The sequence below is a fragment of the Procambarus clarkii genome, chromosome 8 (assembly GCF_040958095.1).
Source record: "Procambarus clarkii isolate CNS0578487 chromosome 8, FALCON_Pclarkii_2.0, whole genome shotgun sequence".
Classification (NCBI taxonomy): Eukaryota; Metazoa; Arthropoda; class Malacostraca; order Decapoda; family Cambaridae; genus Procambarus; species Procambarus clarkii.
In genome coordinates this window covers 42,750,229-42,765,087 of record NC_091157.1, presented here as the reverse complement: position 1 = coordinate 42,765,087, position 14,859 = coordinate 42,750,229, and the positions used below count along the sequence as shown (strand labels likewise).

The 14,859-nt window shown below is 49.7% G+C and overlaps 1 protein-coding gene across 1 annotated transcript in view; it reads left to right on the top strand.

Annotated features, from left to right (window-relative positions):
- Arc42 (Activator-recruited cofactor subunit 42) overlaps positions 1–14,859 on the top strand; it is a 49,749-nt gene that overhangs the window by 34,114 nt on the left and 776 nt on the right. Inside the window, exons 7-8 of the mRNA XM_045744955.2 lie at positions 12,247–12,374; positions 12,853–12,948. Of these exons, the coding sequence (XP_045600911.1) occupies positions 12,247–12,374; positions 12,853–12,948 (224 nt within the window). The remainder of the gene's footprint in view (positions 1–12,246; positions 12,375–12,852; positions 12,949–14,859) is intronic.

Below are 14,859 nucleotides of genomic sequence, written 5' to 3'. Positions count from 1 at the left end.
ATGTAATGAAACGCCATTTTCTGGGTGAGTCCCGGAGGCTCCCCGGCATCCCTCCCTCCCTCCGGTCGGCGGTTTTTCGCGATTTTGACATCCAGCCTCAAGAACTGAGGTGTGGGTAGCCGGCGCGGGGGGTCTGGGGCTCCCCCTTCCCCCTCCCGGGGAGGGGGGAGCTGTGCAGACAGCGGCGCGGCAGTGTGTGACGTCACACTAGTTTGCTTGTTTTCGGTTGGGGAGTTCTATCCACTAGTTCGGTTTTAGGTAGCAATTTTAACCAGAATAGGGGTTTGTTTTGGGGCGCTTACCTTTCTGGGTGCCTGTTCCGGTCGATGGCAGACATAGAATGCTTCCAACTACACGGGGGCTTCTATAGGCCATTGCTCCCCTTGCCTCTCTGAGGGGGCCCGGTTCTGGCCGTGGTCCCCGGTAGGCCTAAGAACTCCATACACATGACTGATGCCAAAGTCTGACATTAGCATATCAGCCTGGGATAGCTCCGGGGAGCCTCCGGGACTCACCCAGAAAATGGCGTTTCATTACATTCAACGCTGGTTTTTTATCTTTATTTGTATTTGTTCTCAACACTTTTTATTCTTTATGCTCAATTAGTATTAAGTTCTAGATATTAATGTTTTTCTTGCCCGAAACGCATTGCGTAATAGTGGCTTTAGGCATTGTATGTACTAGCTCTATCTATTTATCAATCCATTAATGTAACATCACTTGTATGTATATACCTTACCTGAATAAACATCTGAATCTGAATCTGAATCTGAATCTACTCTGCCAAGCTTGTTTTTTGGCAGGCTGTGTTAGACCAGTTACTAGATTCAGTGTGGTTCTTTTCACCTTTCCAATTTCCAGAGGAGGTTCTTGCACAGTTTTCATCCTCGGCAGTTGCTTCTTGCCAGCCTATTTTTCATTTGTTGTGTACTTGGGTTTCTCATTATCGCTTTAGGGGGGCTGTCAGGCAGGGTCAGGGCTTTGCCTGCTGCTCGTCGAGGTGGAACTGGATTCATCATCCAGCTTCAGTGACTACAGCTCCAATGAATCCAGCTCATTGGAGCTAGATTCTGGGTTGTATATGCCTTCCACTGTTTTTTGCTCTTCTGCCCATCAGTTTCATTCTCAAGCTTTGCAGAAAGACGCCACGATTTAGGGTTTGCACCAGCCCTTTCGTGGTTCACCCTTTTGATGTGGTGGTAAGAGGACAGCTTGCCCAGTGTGCTGACTACTGGTTCCGTGATTTGCGGGCTTTTCAGGTCATTTCTCGGTGCCTTCAGGGAAATTGGACAATCCCTGCCCCATCTTTTTGGGGTTGGGGCTTTCAGGACAGCCTTTTCCTCACCTCCATTGGGTCATTGCAGAGTGGGCGGCTTCGGCATGGTTGAAACATTCATGTTTCTTCGTTGGGGGTCTCACCACTTCTCGGTCCCAAAATGGGATTCGGTGGAATTTCGCTTCAGCCTTGATCTTTTGGGATTAAATGTGTTCATCCCCTGCCCCACTTTCCACACTGCCACTCTGGCCCCAGGTTCACCTTATGTTGGAGTCTGGGGTCTGGATAATATTTCTGAACCTCAAGGATGCTTATTGGTACATCTCCATACATCCAAGGTTCAGAGATTGGTTAGGTTTTGTCCTGAGGGCATTATGCTTACTACTTCAGGGTCCTTCCCTTCTACTTGAATCTTGCTCCCCATATTTTCATTAGGTTAGCTCATGTTCATTTGTTGAGGGTTTGTGTTCTGGCTAACCTCAACAATGAGATGGTGTGGGCCTCAAATCATTCTGCATGTCTGCTATCCAGAGATCTGCTTCTTTCCCAGCTCACCAGATTCAGGTTTCCGGTGAATTGGTGGAAGTCACAGCTAGTTCTGTCCCCAGGTTCAGACTTAGCTGGACCTCGTGTGGGACTTGCAGTTGACATCACTTTCCCTTCCTCTGGTGGCTTTGGTTAAACTGCAGCACTGCTTCTTTCTGGTGTTGAGGCAACCCTGGGTGACTCGACATTTGCGTGAGCAGTTTTTTGGTACCCTGTACTTTGCTTGCATGGTTTTCCCACTGGGCATGGTATGGCTTTGGGGACTGTTGTGGTTTCTATGGTTACGTGATTTCAAAACTCAAAGTCCCCGTCGAGGACCGGGCCGGGGGGAGACGTTTAGCCCTGAAATCACCGCTAGTTGTTGAGGTTAATGCCCCTCGCTGTTGCTGTGACAGTTGGGTTTGGGGCACCAATCGCTCATTTTGACTGCTGCATCCCTGGCGTCCTCTTTGGGCTTACTGGGAGTTCGGTTCCTTGGCGCCTTCCTCCACTGTCACTCGATGTGTTTACAGGCACATGGGCTCTTGGCTGGGGTTTTAGTGCTCATCAGGCTACCCAGGGTCATTGGTCAGGTCCATTCCATTAGGTGCACATTATGGTATTCAAGTTTGCTTGAACCCTCCTCGTGGAATGCCATGAGGGGATTCAGATTTCTCCAGGCTCAGTGCTTCATTTGGACTGTTTCCCAGTGGTTCATTGCTTGAGCCAAAGGGATATCTTTGGAGCTAGATGTTGTGGGTAGCTCATCAGCTGAATTCTTGGGGTTTGGTTCTGTGCGCATGGTGTATCCCTGGTTCTTCTTCTCCTTAGGTAGTTAGCTTCATGGGGTCCAAGGGACCAGAAGACCAGCATTTAATGTGATGGAATGGCTTATTTTGAATCAAAACAATATTTTGACATAGGGAACTATCTGGAAGGAGCCCTGGTGGTTCCCTGATTTTCTCCCTCCCATCCAGGTTCATCACCTGGTGTTTATAGTTTTCACATCTGCTCCATCATCTCCATCTGCTCCATCTGCTCCATCATCGTGATGCCATCAACATCTTCCAAAACTGTCTTGGAAGGCTGGGGAAGACCTTGGGCTTTGACCCCTCCCACCCTACTGGCAGGGGTTTAGTGCTAATGAGCTTTAGCTAGTTTAATAATTTATTTACATTGTTTGGGGAGTTCATTTGGCAGTTTCGTGGCTTTGGTCTCTATTAACCCAGCCGTGGTCTGTACTGGTTAGCAGACTTTTTGGATGGTTTCCCAGTGGGGTGGTGGAGTGTCACCTGTTCTCTGTGCTGCTGTGAAAGAGGGCCAAGTTCTGGCTCTGGTCCCCAGTAAGCCAAACACACCTCTGCAGCTGATGTGACATAGTTGGGAGCCATCTCAGGGAAAAAGCTTTCAGGAGCCACAGGCTCATCCAGAAAGAGGCATTTCATTACATTCGGTGCTAGTTTTTTATACAGTGGCACCTCCGTTTATGAATTTAATTGGTTATAATAAATAAATGTTTATTCAGGTAAAGTACATACATACAAGAGGTTATACAAAAATTGATAGATTTATAGATAGAGCTAGTACATACAATGCCTAAAGCCACTATTACGCAAAGCATTTCGGGCAGTTAGTTCCAAGAGATGGTTCGTACATCAAAAATTCGTAACCAAAAGATTTCCTATAAGAAATAATGTAAATTAAATTAACCCGTTCCACACACACCCAGAAATATTAACTTAAAAATACATTTTATACAAAATACTACTCATATTTTTTTACTATATCTTATCTTTATTGAGGACTCTTGTTGGTGTATGGAAGACAGTGAAGAGAGGGGACGAGGAGAGGTGTTAGTGTTTTGAAAGGGATTCCTCTTCCATTATAACATCAGGCAGTGATGACATTTCTGGGGTGTGTGCACTCCTGGATTTTGCAGGCATAGCACTAGGACTTGGTTGTGGCTCACTGCTTGCTTGTCTTACTAACACTGTCTATAGATACTTGTTTTTCCCTATGTTTTAACACTTGTCTGTAATGAGACATCACATGCATTCACTATGAAGTCACAAATATTTTCTAAGGTTGAACTTTACCACTGACTTTCTTGGGATCCATGGTGTGATATATAATAAGAATTTCTGGGGGGAGCCCTGTCGGCTCCCTGGAGCTATCCCAGGCTGATATGCTAATGTCAGACTTTGGCATTAGTCATGTGTATGGAGTTCTTAGGCCTACTGGGGACCACGGCCAGAACCGGGCCCCCTCAGAGAGGCAAGGGGAGCAATGGCCTATAGAAGGTGCCAGTTGGAAGCATTCTATGTCTGCCATTGACCGGAACAGGCACCCAGAAAGGTAAGCGCCTCAAAACAAACCCCTATTCTGGTTAAAATTGCTACCAAAAGCCAAACTAGTGGATAGAACTCCCCAACAGAAAACAAGCAAACTAGTGTGACGTCACACGCCGCCGCCCCGCTGTCTGCGCAGCTCCCCCCTCCCCGGGAGGGGGAAGGGGGAGCCCCAGACCCTCCACGCCGGCTACCCACACCTCAGTTCTTGAGGCTGATGCTATAGGCGAAGGTCGTGTACTCTGGCTCCGGTGTCGCTACAGCACTGTGCTTTGCGTGTGGTGTTTGTTTTTGTGGGTGCGAGAGCCAGGAGTTATCTTCAGTACTCGGGCTGCATGCGCCTAGGGCTGCCTTCCCTAGGTGCCCTGTAAGTACTGCCCTTGGGGCTTGGGGCCACCTTCCACAGGCTCCTCGGGGTCTGCCTCTGCTGGTCCGTTTTACCTTTCGGTTTTTCGGCCGCCTGTTGGGCTCTTGGGTGTTTTGTTCTCCCTTGTTACCAGTGGGTAAGAGGCAGTTTGCACTGGTGGGGGTGCAGGGTGCTGCACAGCTTTTATTCCCGACATAGCGGCTGGCTCTGTTCCTTGGGGTTCGGTGTCCTCTTGCTGGGGTTTGTTTTTCTTTTTGTTTTTGCCTGGTGGGGGGTTCTGTCATTTTATTCAGTTTGTTTTTGCCCTTCCACTGTTCTCCTCGGTGGCGCCCCTTGCTAGGTCCCCGTGAGTGTACACGTCCCTGGGGTACAGCTATAGAAGTTCGCTTGGTAGTTTCGGGCGCTGGTTAGCAGTGCCCTGCCTGGGACTACCCGAGCTCGAGTCCTCTTAAAGTAAACGCTCAGGACCCTGGGAATCCCCTAGGGGGCGCGTGGGTCCGATGGATGTGACCCCGGAGTCCCCACTCACTGTGTGAGAGTTTGAGGGTTGCTCGGTCCCCTTGTCTCAGGGTGACCCTCATTGTTTTTGCCGCTGCCACGCTGCCTGTTGGGTCGGTGATACTTTCGACCCTGAGTCCTGTGAGTGTTGCTGCTTGCTTGTGACTCAATTTACCTAATCCTCTGATGATTCTCTTCGGGTACAGGCGGCGCGTGCGTTGCAGTCTAGGTTTCGTCTGTTGCAACGCACTCGGTTGGTTGCTCACCCGGATGCCCCAGGGCTGCCCCGCTTTGCTTTTCGAGACCCGGACTTTGGGGTGGGGGTCGCTTCGATCCTGGTTCAGTCCACACCTCCTCGTCCTTCCCCTTCTGTCCGTTCTGGTCCCTCCCCCCCCCTGCTTCCGTCCCCGAAGCGTCTGAGGGTTTCGGGGTCGGAGCAGGGGTTACTTGATCTCGAGACTCGGGCAGCTTCGGAGGGGTGCCCCTTTCGGGGGGGCGGCAGAGGCATTCAAGTCTTGTCTCCCGGCCGAAGCTTCTGGGTCTGACCAGTGGGCCCCCCTTCCTCCAGCTTTTCCGGCTGCTCCATCCTTGTCTTGTGGGGTCGGGGCTTGGGGAGAGGACTCGGCCTCGGGTTCTGTGGTAAAGGACCTCGAGGCTGGGGAGGGGCTGACTTGGGGACCTTGGGCCCCGCTGGACCCCGCCTGGGTTTTTCTTCCCTCTGAGCGGGGCTTATTGTTACAAGGCGTGGGGTTTTCTTTTCCCCCCTCTGCGTACGAGTTGGATTTGGTGTCGGCCCCTCCCCGGATTCAGTTCCGTGTTCCCCCGGGTACATCGGTTCCGTCATTCCGGAGGTTTTGGGCTTATCGCATCCAACCTGGTGTGGTGCGGCGGCCTTTGCAGCTTACCTCCTGCGTGACCCGGATTATGCCTCAGAAATGGATCCATCTGAGTTCAGGTTTGGGACTTTGTTCCCTTTCTGGCTCCATTATGAGGTTCCGGAGTCTTCCTGGCTAGCGGACTGCCCCTTATTTGTTCTGGATTCCTGGCATGCCTTCTGTCGTTCCCGCACGCTGGAGTGGCGGGAAGCTTCCACGGTGCTTCAGGTTTACCTGGGGGGCGAGCTTGAGTACCTGAATGAGTGCTTGTTTGCCCCTGCCCTTCCCCGCGATGTGGGCGTTATTCAGCTCCATGTGCAGGTTCCCACCCTTTCGGCGGCGCTCATTGCGGAGGACTTGCACGCCCGACACCTTTTGGCTTCGGCCTTGGGGTTCTTTTCCCTCCTGGAGCTGTCCTCGGATTGGCTCGTGGAGGATGTGAGGACGCTTGGGTCCATCCCGGGGGCTGGCACCTTGTCCTCGGTTGCCTTGTTGAAGCTGTTCACGGCGACTTTGCAGGATGCGGTTTCCCTGTTTTATGCTTCCCGTCTCGTGTGTCGGCAGACGGTGCTAGGTTCCTCTGTGGAATCTGCTTGGGCTCTGGCTCTTAGGCGTTCTTCACCTTTTTGTCCTCTTCTGTTTGAGGAGTCGGCCGTGGTGCAGTTTATTCAGGCTGCGTCAGCGGCTTGTCGTCCGATGTTGGACTTGTTGGTTTTCTGGGGGTCCCAGGGTGGGTCTTCCCGGAAGGGTCGTGCCAGGGCTCGGGGTTCCTCTCGTCGTGGTAGGCCTCTGGTGTCAGGTTCGGGTTCGGCTCCTTCTGCGGACCCTCCCTCGTTTGGTCGGCGCGGTGTTCACTCTGTGCGGGGTTCTGGGTCTCGTAAGGGTCGCCGGCCCTTTCGCGGTTTGCCCCATTGACGGGGCGGTGGGGGGGCAGCTTACGCTGTTCGCCCGCGCCTGGTCCCACGATTCGTGGGCCTTTCGGGTCGTGTCTAGTGGCCTGCGGTGGCGTTGGGTGGCCCGTCCCCCCTTGGGGGGGGTCTGGGCTGGCAGGGCTGGTTTCTTTCCCTGCGCTCTGTCGAGTCGTCTTGGAGTGGGTACGCTTACCTTACCTTACCTTGAGGTTACCTTGAGGTGCTTCCGGGGCTTAGTGTCCCCGCGGCCCGGTCATCGACCAGGCCTCCTGGTTGCTGGACTGATCAACCAGGCTGTTAGACTCAACCGCTCGCAGCCTGACGTATGAGTCACAGCCTGGTTGATCAGATATCCTTTGGAGGTGCTTATCCAGTTCTCTCTTGAACACTGTGAGGGGTCGGCCAGTTATGCCCCTTATGTGTAGTGGAAGCGTATTGAACAGTCTCGGGCCTCTGATGTTGATAGAGTTCTCTCTCAGAGTACCTGTTGCACCTCTGCTTTTCAACGGGGTATTCTGCACATCCTGCCATGCCTCCTGGTCTCATGTGATGTTATTTCTGTGTGCAGGTTTGGGACCAGCCCCTCAATTATTTTCCACGTGTAAATTATTATGTATCTCTCCCGCCTGTGCTCAAGGGAGTACAGATTTAGGTTCTTTAGTCGGTCCCAGTAATTTAGATGTTTTACTGAGTGGATTCTAGCAGTAAAGGATCTCTGCACGCTCTCTAGGTCAGCAATTTCTCCAACTTTGAAAGGGGCTGTCATTGTGCAGCAGTACTCCACTCTAGAGAGCACAAGCGTATTGAAGAGTATCATCATCGGTATAGCATCTCTAGTGTGAAAAGTTCTTGTTATCCAACCTGTCATTTTTCTTGCAGTTGTGACGGCTACTTTATTGTGTTCTTTAAAGGTAAGGTCTTCTGACATGAATACACCCAGATCCTTTACATTGCCTTTTCGTTCTATGTTATGATTTGCCTGAGTTTTGTACGTGGTTTCTGTTTTTATATTTTCAATTTTTCCATGGTGCATGAGCTGGAACTTATCCTCGTTAAACACCATATTATTTTCTGTAGCCCATAGAAAGACCTGATCAACATCTGATTGGAGGTTTGCCGTGTCCTCTATGTTGCCAACTCTCATGAAAATCCTAGTGTCATCTGCAAAGGATGATACAGTGCTATAGGTTGTGTTCTGGTCTATGTCCGATATGAGGATGAGAAAAAGTACTGGAGCAAGCACAGTACCCTGGGGGACTGAGCTCTTCACGGTTGATGGGCTGGATTTTATTTTGTTGACTATTACACATTGGGTTCTGTTGGTCAGGAAATTGTAGATCCATCTGCCTGCTTTTCCGGTAATTCCTTTTGAACGCATTTTATGTGCAATAACACCATGGTCACATTTATCAAAGGCTTTTGCGAAATCTGTGTAAATTACATCAGCGTTTTGTTTGTCTTCCATAGCATCTAATGCCGTATCATAGTGGTCCAGCAACTGCGACAGGCAAGAGCGCCCTGTTCTGAAACCATGTTGTCCGGGGTTATGGAGATGCTGTGATTCCATGTATTTTGTGATCTTACTTCTTAGCACTCTCAAAAATTTTTATGATGTGCGATGTTAGTGCTATCGGTCTGTAATTTTTTGCCTCTGCCTTATTTCCTCCTTTATGGAGTGGTGCTATCTCTGCTGTTTTTAGTATGTCAGGGATAACGCCAGTATCTAGGCTTTGTCTCCACAGAATGTGAAGGGCCTGCGATAGTGGTTTTTTACAGTTCTTGATAAATATAGAGTTCCAAGAATCCGGGCCTGGTGCAGAGTGCATAGGCATACTGTTTATGGCTTCTTCAAAATCTAGTGGGGATAGGGCGACGTCTGATATATGATTTGATGTTGGTATCATATCCATGAAAAATTCATTTGGGTTATCAATCTTCAGTGCATTTAATGGCTCGCTGAAAACAGAGTCGTACTGCTTCCTCAGTAACTCACTAACTTCTTTGTTGTCATCGGTGAAAGTTCCATCTCCCTTTCGCAGGGGCCCGATACTAGATGTGGTTTTTTATCTTGATTTTGCATAGGAGAAAAAATATTTCGGATTTCTCTCTATTTCACTGATGGCCTTTTGCTCTCTTTGCCTCTCCTGGGTTTTGTATGATTCTTGTAGCTTGGGCGTCGATGCCAGTTCGATGCCCCTCGGGTCACCCGGCGGTTGCTCGAGGGGCTGTGCGGGAGCCTGAACTTGGCGATGGTGGTCTACCTGCCAGGTCGGGTTTGGCTTCGTTGGCTGTTCTGTTTCCTTCGGGGTTCCCCCTTCCGCCTCTCTTTCGATCGCAGAGTTCAACCCCCGGGGGCCTTGCGTCGGTTGCTGCGTCACCGGCTTCCTCTTTGGGTTTTTCGGGGTTCAGTGCCTTGGCGCCTACCCGAGCCCTCGCTCGATGTGTACACGGTTGCTTCGTCTCTCAGCTGGGGTTTTGTGACCAGTGCTCACCAGGCCGGCCAGGGGCGTTGGGATCCGTCCTTCCGTCGAGCTCACAGCATGGTGCGGGAGTTCGCGACAGTGTGGTTTGCTCTGGGGAGGATTCGGGTGGCCCGCGGATCGACGATTCGGCTCCATTCGGACTGCTCTCCGGTGGTTCATTGCCTGAACCGCGGGGATTCGATGCGGTCCTTGTCTCTTTGGGGTTGGTCGCTTCGGGTGACTCGTATGCTGAGTTCTCTGGGTTTTTCTCTCCTCGCGGTTCACGTACGGGGCGTGTCCAACATCTTGGCCGACGCTCTGTCTCGCTTCGTTCCCCTCTCCACGGAGTGGATGGTCGACGACGAGTCCTTCCATTGGCTTTGCCAGACGTTCGGGCGCCCCGAGGTGGACCTCTTCGCATCGGTGTGGTCGCGGTGTCTTCCCGTTTATGCGGCGCCCTTCCCCAATCGCGAGGCCGTCGGGGTCGATGCCTTTTGGCTAGACTGGTCGAGGTGGGGGTTCCTGTACCTCTTTCCCCCAGTTCGTCTGTTGCTCCAGGTCCTGACTCGCTTAGAGACTTACCAGGGGAGAGTTGTCCTTCTGGCCCCTTGGTGGCCGGCCCAACCTTGGTTTCAGGCGCTGGTTGCTCGGTGTCCGAACCCGAGGGTTTTCCCGCAGCTCTGCCTCTTTCAGCAGATCGGGCCGGTACGTCACGTGGCTGGTTCGATCTTCTCCTCGAGTCTTCGCGTATGGGTTTTTTTGACTTGAGTTTATCATCATCTCTATGGTGATCAGGTGGCCTACTTGTTGGTGTCCCACTTGAGGGCTTCTTCTCGGCGGCAGTATGAAGTTTCCTGGCGGTCCTTGTGTTTCTTTTTGCGTCTTCGTCGTGTTAGTTCCTTGTCTGTTCAGGTGGTCTTGTCCTTCCTCTCGTAGTTGTTTCAGAACCGTCATCTTATGCCTAACACTGTCGCCTCGTATCGTGCGGCGCTGGCGGAGCCGCTTCAGCTTGCCTTCGGTATCGATGTTACATCTGCACCGTTTCGCAAACTATCTCGTGCATTGTTTCACCTTCGGCCTGCTCATGCGCCGCCTGAGCCGTCCTGGTCTTTGGACAGAGTGCTCGCTTTCCTTTCGTCTCCTCGTTTCGTTGTGGCCCCTTCGGTCCAGGATTGTTTTTCCAAGGCACTTTTCTTGTTGGCTTTGGCCTCTGGGGGTAGGGTAGGGGAGCTTCATGCTCTCCTCCGGCGCAGGGGTTTCTGCTCTTTTGGTCGTGGTGATTATTTTGTTCGCTTGTAGCCGTCTCCTTCTTTTCTGGCGAAGAATGAGACTGGTGCGTTCTGGAGGGGTCCATGGGTGGTTGATGCTTGGTTGGTCAGGCCGGGGGTGCATCATGTTTTGTGTCCGGTTGCGGCACTTCGCCGTTATTTGCGCGCCACGGCTTCTGTGTCCGAGGACGCGCTGTGGGTTGATCCGGTTTCCCTTCTTCCCTGTTCGCGGGTTCGGGTCTCCCAGGTCGTCCGCAGGATTATTAAGTCCAGCCAGCCTGCGGTCTATCCCCATGCCCATGATGTTCGTAAGTTCGCAGCTCTTGTTGCCGTCTTTGGGAATATGTCTTGGTCTGATATTCGGGCGCGGGGCTTTTGGCAGTCGAACAGGGTCCTGGCTGCTCGTTACTTTGTGAATGTCCCTGGGCCCCGTCGGGCCTGTGTTGCTTTGGGTCGGCGGTTGCAGCCAGTTGTCTCGGCTTCGAGTTGAGGAGTGAGCGACGACTGCCTCCCGGGTAAGTCCCTCTTTTTCCGTCTGTGGGTAGTTAGCTCCGGGGAGCCGACGGGGCTCCCCCCAGAAAACCAGCGTTGAATGTAATGAAACGCCATTTTCTGGGTGAGTCCCGGAGGCTCCCCGGCATCCCTCCCTCCCTCCGGTCGGCGTTTTTTTTCGCGTTTTTGACATCCAGCCTCAAGAACTGAGGTGTGGGTAGCCGGCGTGGAGGGTCTGGGGTTTCCCCTTTCCCCTCCCGGGGAGGGGGGAGCTGTGCAGACAGCGGCGTGGCGGGGTGTGACGTCACACTAGTTTGCTTGTTTTCTGTTGGGGAGTTCTATCCACTAGTTCGGCTTTTGGTAGCAATTTTAACCAGAATAGGGGTTTATTTTGAGGCGCTTACTTTTCTGGGTGCCTGTTCCGGTCGATGGCAGACATAGAATGCTTCGAACCACACGGGGGCTTCTATAGGCCATTGCTCCCCTTGCCTCTCTGAGGGGGCCCGGTTCTGGCCGTGGTCCCCGGTAGGCCTAAGAACTCCATACACATGGCTGATACCAAAGTCTGACATTAGCATATCAACCTGAGATAGCTCCGGGGAGCCTCCGGGACTCACCCAGAAAATGGCGTTTCATTACATTCAACGCTGGTTTTTTATGTTCAGAAACCAAAAGAGCAGAAAAACTATGAAAATCTTCAAGAAATTCAAGCGCGGTCGTCACTAGGCGAGATACACTGGTAAACTGACCGCACCTCGCCCCGCGCCCAGCAGAACCATGTGCTTGACCCAAACGAGTATTAACAAATGACTTGTAATCCGAGGCAAACTTTGTATACCGAGTCAAATTTTATGAGGAAATTGCCTTCGTATACCGAAAATTTTGTAATCAGGAGCATTCGTAAACCGAGGTTCCACAGATCATTGAAAATATCAGACAGTTATTCACAAATATTTTCCGGTGTCTATGTAATGTTGAAATTATAGAAGAAATTGCTAGTCTTATGGTATATTATGGCCACTTATAAGAATAATCATCTGTTGTATCTCTGGTTTAACTATGGCATGTAGGTTAGAAATAACTTCTCCCAGGCACTGTATGCATTACTTGACCAATCGTCTGAATTTCATACCTTAATGATAATTTATTAAACAATATTTTGATATAGGGAATATTTAAAAGTATTACTTAAAGGAATTATAAATAAGTAACCAAAATTTACAGATGCTGGAAGGATTGGGGTAGCTGGGCAAGCTCTTGGTATAGCCCAGGCTGCCTTTGACTGTGCCATGGATTATGCAGGAAAGAGAGTGGCTTTTAATGCTCCTATCTTGAAGCTGCAGCTAATCCAGGTACAGTATATTACTGGCTGTTACCACTAATGAGGTTAAATTGTTCTTGTGTGTTAATTTTATCTTGACTTAAGAATGGTTGCTTGTCACTTAACCCAATTATAGTACTGTACTGTCTATATTTTAAAGCCAAGCTATTAATGTGGGTACAGCATGAGCTTGCTTATCCAAACTATATGGGATGGACCCCTACCGGATAAGCCAGACATGCAGATAAGCAGGATTCTTACTGGGGAAGTCCCAAAAGTGAACATATTCACAATTTTTTGTTCCACAACCAACATAATTTGAATTTCCACACACACTATAATTATATAAATACATATACAGTACTGTAATTTAAAACCGACACTTCAACTTACCTTGTTGTAGTTCCTAATTAGTGTTAATAATTGGTATTTTTTCATGTTCTGTGATATATCAAGCACATCTTAATGAATTTGATTTTACATTGTGGCTAATAGTGATATTTCCACAGCAAAAAATTGCAGACATGGCATTACGAATTGAATCATCTCGACTTCTTACCTACAAGGCAGCTGTTCTAAAAGATGAAGGAAAACCGTATTCCAAGGTCAGCATACACCAACACATTCTTTATACTGTAGATATATTAATAAGCAGTATAGTACTAATATTCTGAAGCTAAGTACAGTACTCTGGGGTGAAGTTCTATAAATTTGCTGCTGTATGTGTGCAACACTTTGCAAATCCTTAGAACATTTATTAAATAATTCTTAGAGTAACAGGAATAATTAAAATTTGAAGAGAATAGTAGGTCCTGGTTTGGTTTCCTTTCAGGACAGAGGCATATAGGCACATTTCCCTGGACCTAATTCCTCCATTCACCTATAGGTAAATAGGTATCTAGGAGTTAGGTTAATCCACATTTGTGGATTGTTCCTTGAAGACCATTTGTTAGCCTAGGAGAACCTCGATAAGCCTAACAGGAATCCTGTTCTCGATAATAAGAAACCAAAAGCGTGAGTTCCTGGTGAACTGAGGAAAGTCCCCATTGGTTATGTCCTGGGTTCAAACTTGGTTGGGCCTGATTTGGGATTCCCATCCAGCTTTCCTTTCCCTGCCATCTGATGCTCTGTTCTGTGTTGTCTCCATCTGGTGTTGGATAAGCTTCCAATTCTTCGGCCGTTCATCGAGCGATTGTGTGGGAGCCTAAACTTTGCCTATGTGGTATTTTCCTTGGATAGAGTTTGGAGGAACCAGAACAGCATTAGGTGCTGTTCTGGTTTCTCCAGTTCCAACTTTTCCACTCCCACCAGCATTGCTGAATGCAAGTTCCATTTACCCATCAGCAGCTTTTGGTTCGCCAGTTTCCTCTTCAGGTTTTCCTGCATTCGGTTCTGTGGGGCCTTCCTTTCCCTGTTGCTCAAGGTTTTAGTGGATGCCTCGGCCCTGGGCCTGGATTTTGTGACCAACACTCACCAGGCCTCTCAGGGATGTTGGGCGGGTATCCCCACCTTCAGGCACACAGTATAATGTGCCCGGCAGTGTGGCAGACCTTGCACAGGGTTCTTCTTCCTCTAGGGGCTACTTTCTTCTGCTCCATTCTGACTCCTGTCTGATGGATCATTGTCTGAACCATGAAGGATTGCTTCAGTCCTTTCATTTTTCGAACTGAACTTTGCTTATAGCTAGGCTTCTGGATTTTCAGGGTTAGATTCTCCACATGGTTCATGTGGGGATGTCTCAAACATTCTTGCGAATGGTCTCCCTTGTTTCCATCCCAGTGGCACTGAGAGGCATTCAGTCACCATAACATGGACCTTTTTCACAGCTGCATGGAACTAGTGTCTTCCATCTTACATGGCTCCATTCCCCAATCTTGAGGCTCTCGTGGTGAATGCCTTTCAATTGAACTGGTCAAGATGGGGATCATTTATCTCCCCTCCATCCAGCTGTTATTCCAAATTTTGGATGGGTGATCCTCCTGGCTCCATGGTGGCCAGCTCAGCTTTGGTTTCTGGCTCTTCTGGCCTATTATCCAAACCTGAATGTTTTTCCGCAGCTCCACCTCTTTCAGCAGGTGGAGCCATTCCTTGCTGGTTCAATGTTCTCTGATCGTCTCATCTGGGATTCCTGGGGATGGGGGAAGATCCCCTTGTGTCTCCCTGAAACTACAATGCTGATATAGTGCGTAACTACTGGGTGCCATCACAGAGATCTTTTTTGGCCTACTGGGGACCAGGAACCAGAACCTGGTCCCCTCTAGCCACTGCACTGTGCCACGCTACATAGTGCCTGGTGTGGTGGGGCACCACCCAACATAGTGCCTGGTTTAGGCAAATGTTTGATCCACTGAACAGGAAATGGTCGACCCATTTAGGAATTCAATTTTGTGTGAGTCATTAGATCTATGGCACACTGTACTTAATTATTTTTACAGTTTGTTATTTTAGTTATCAAACTTCTATGTATTAGTAATGTATGGTGCAGTATGTAGAGAAACTGTAAGCTGGAAGTAAAT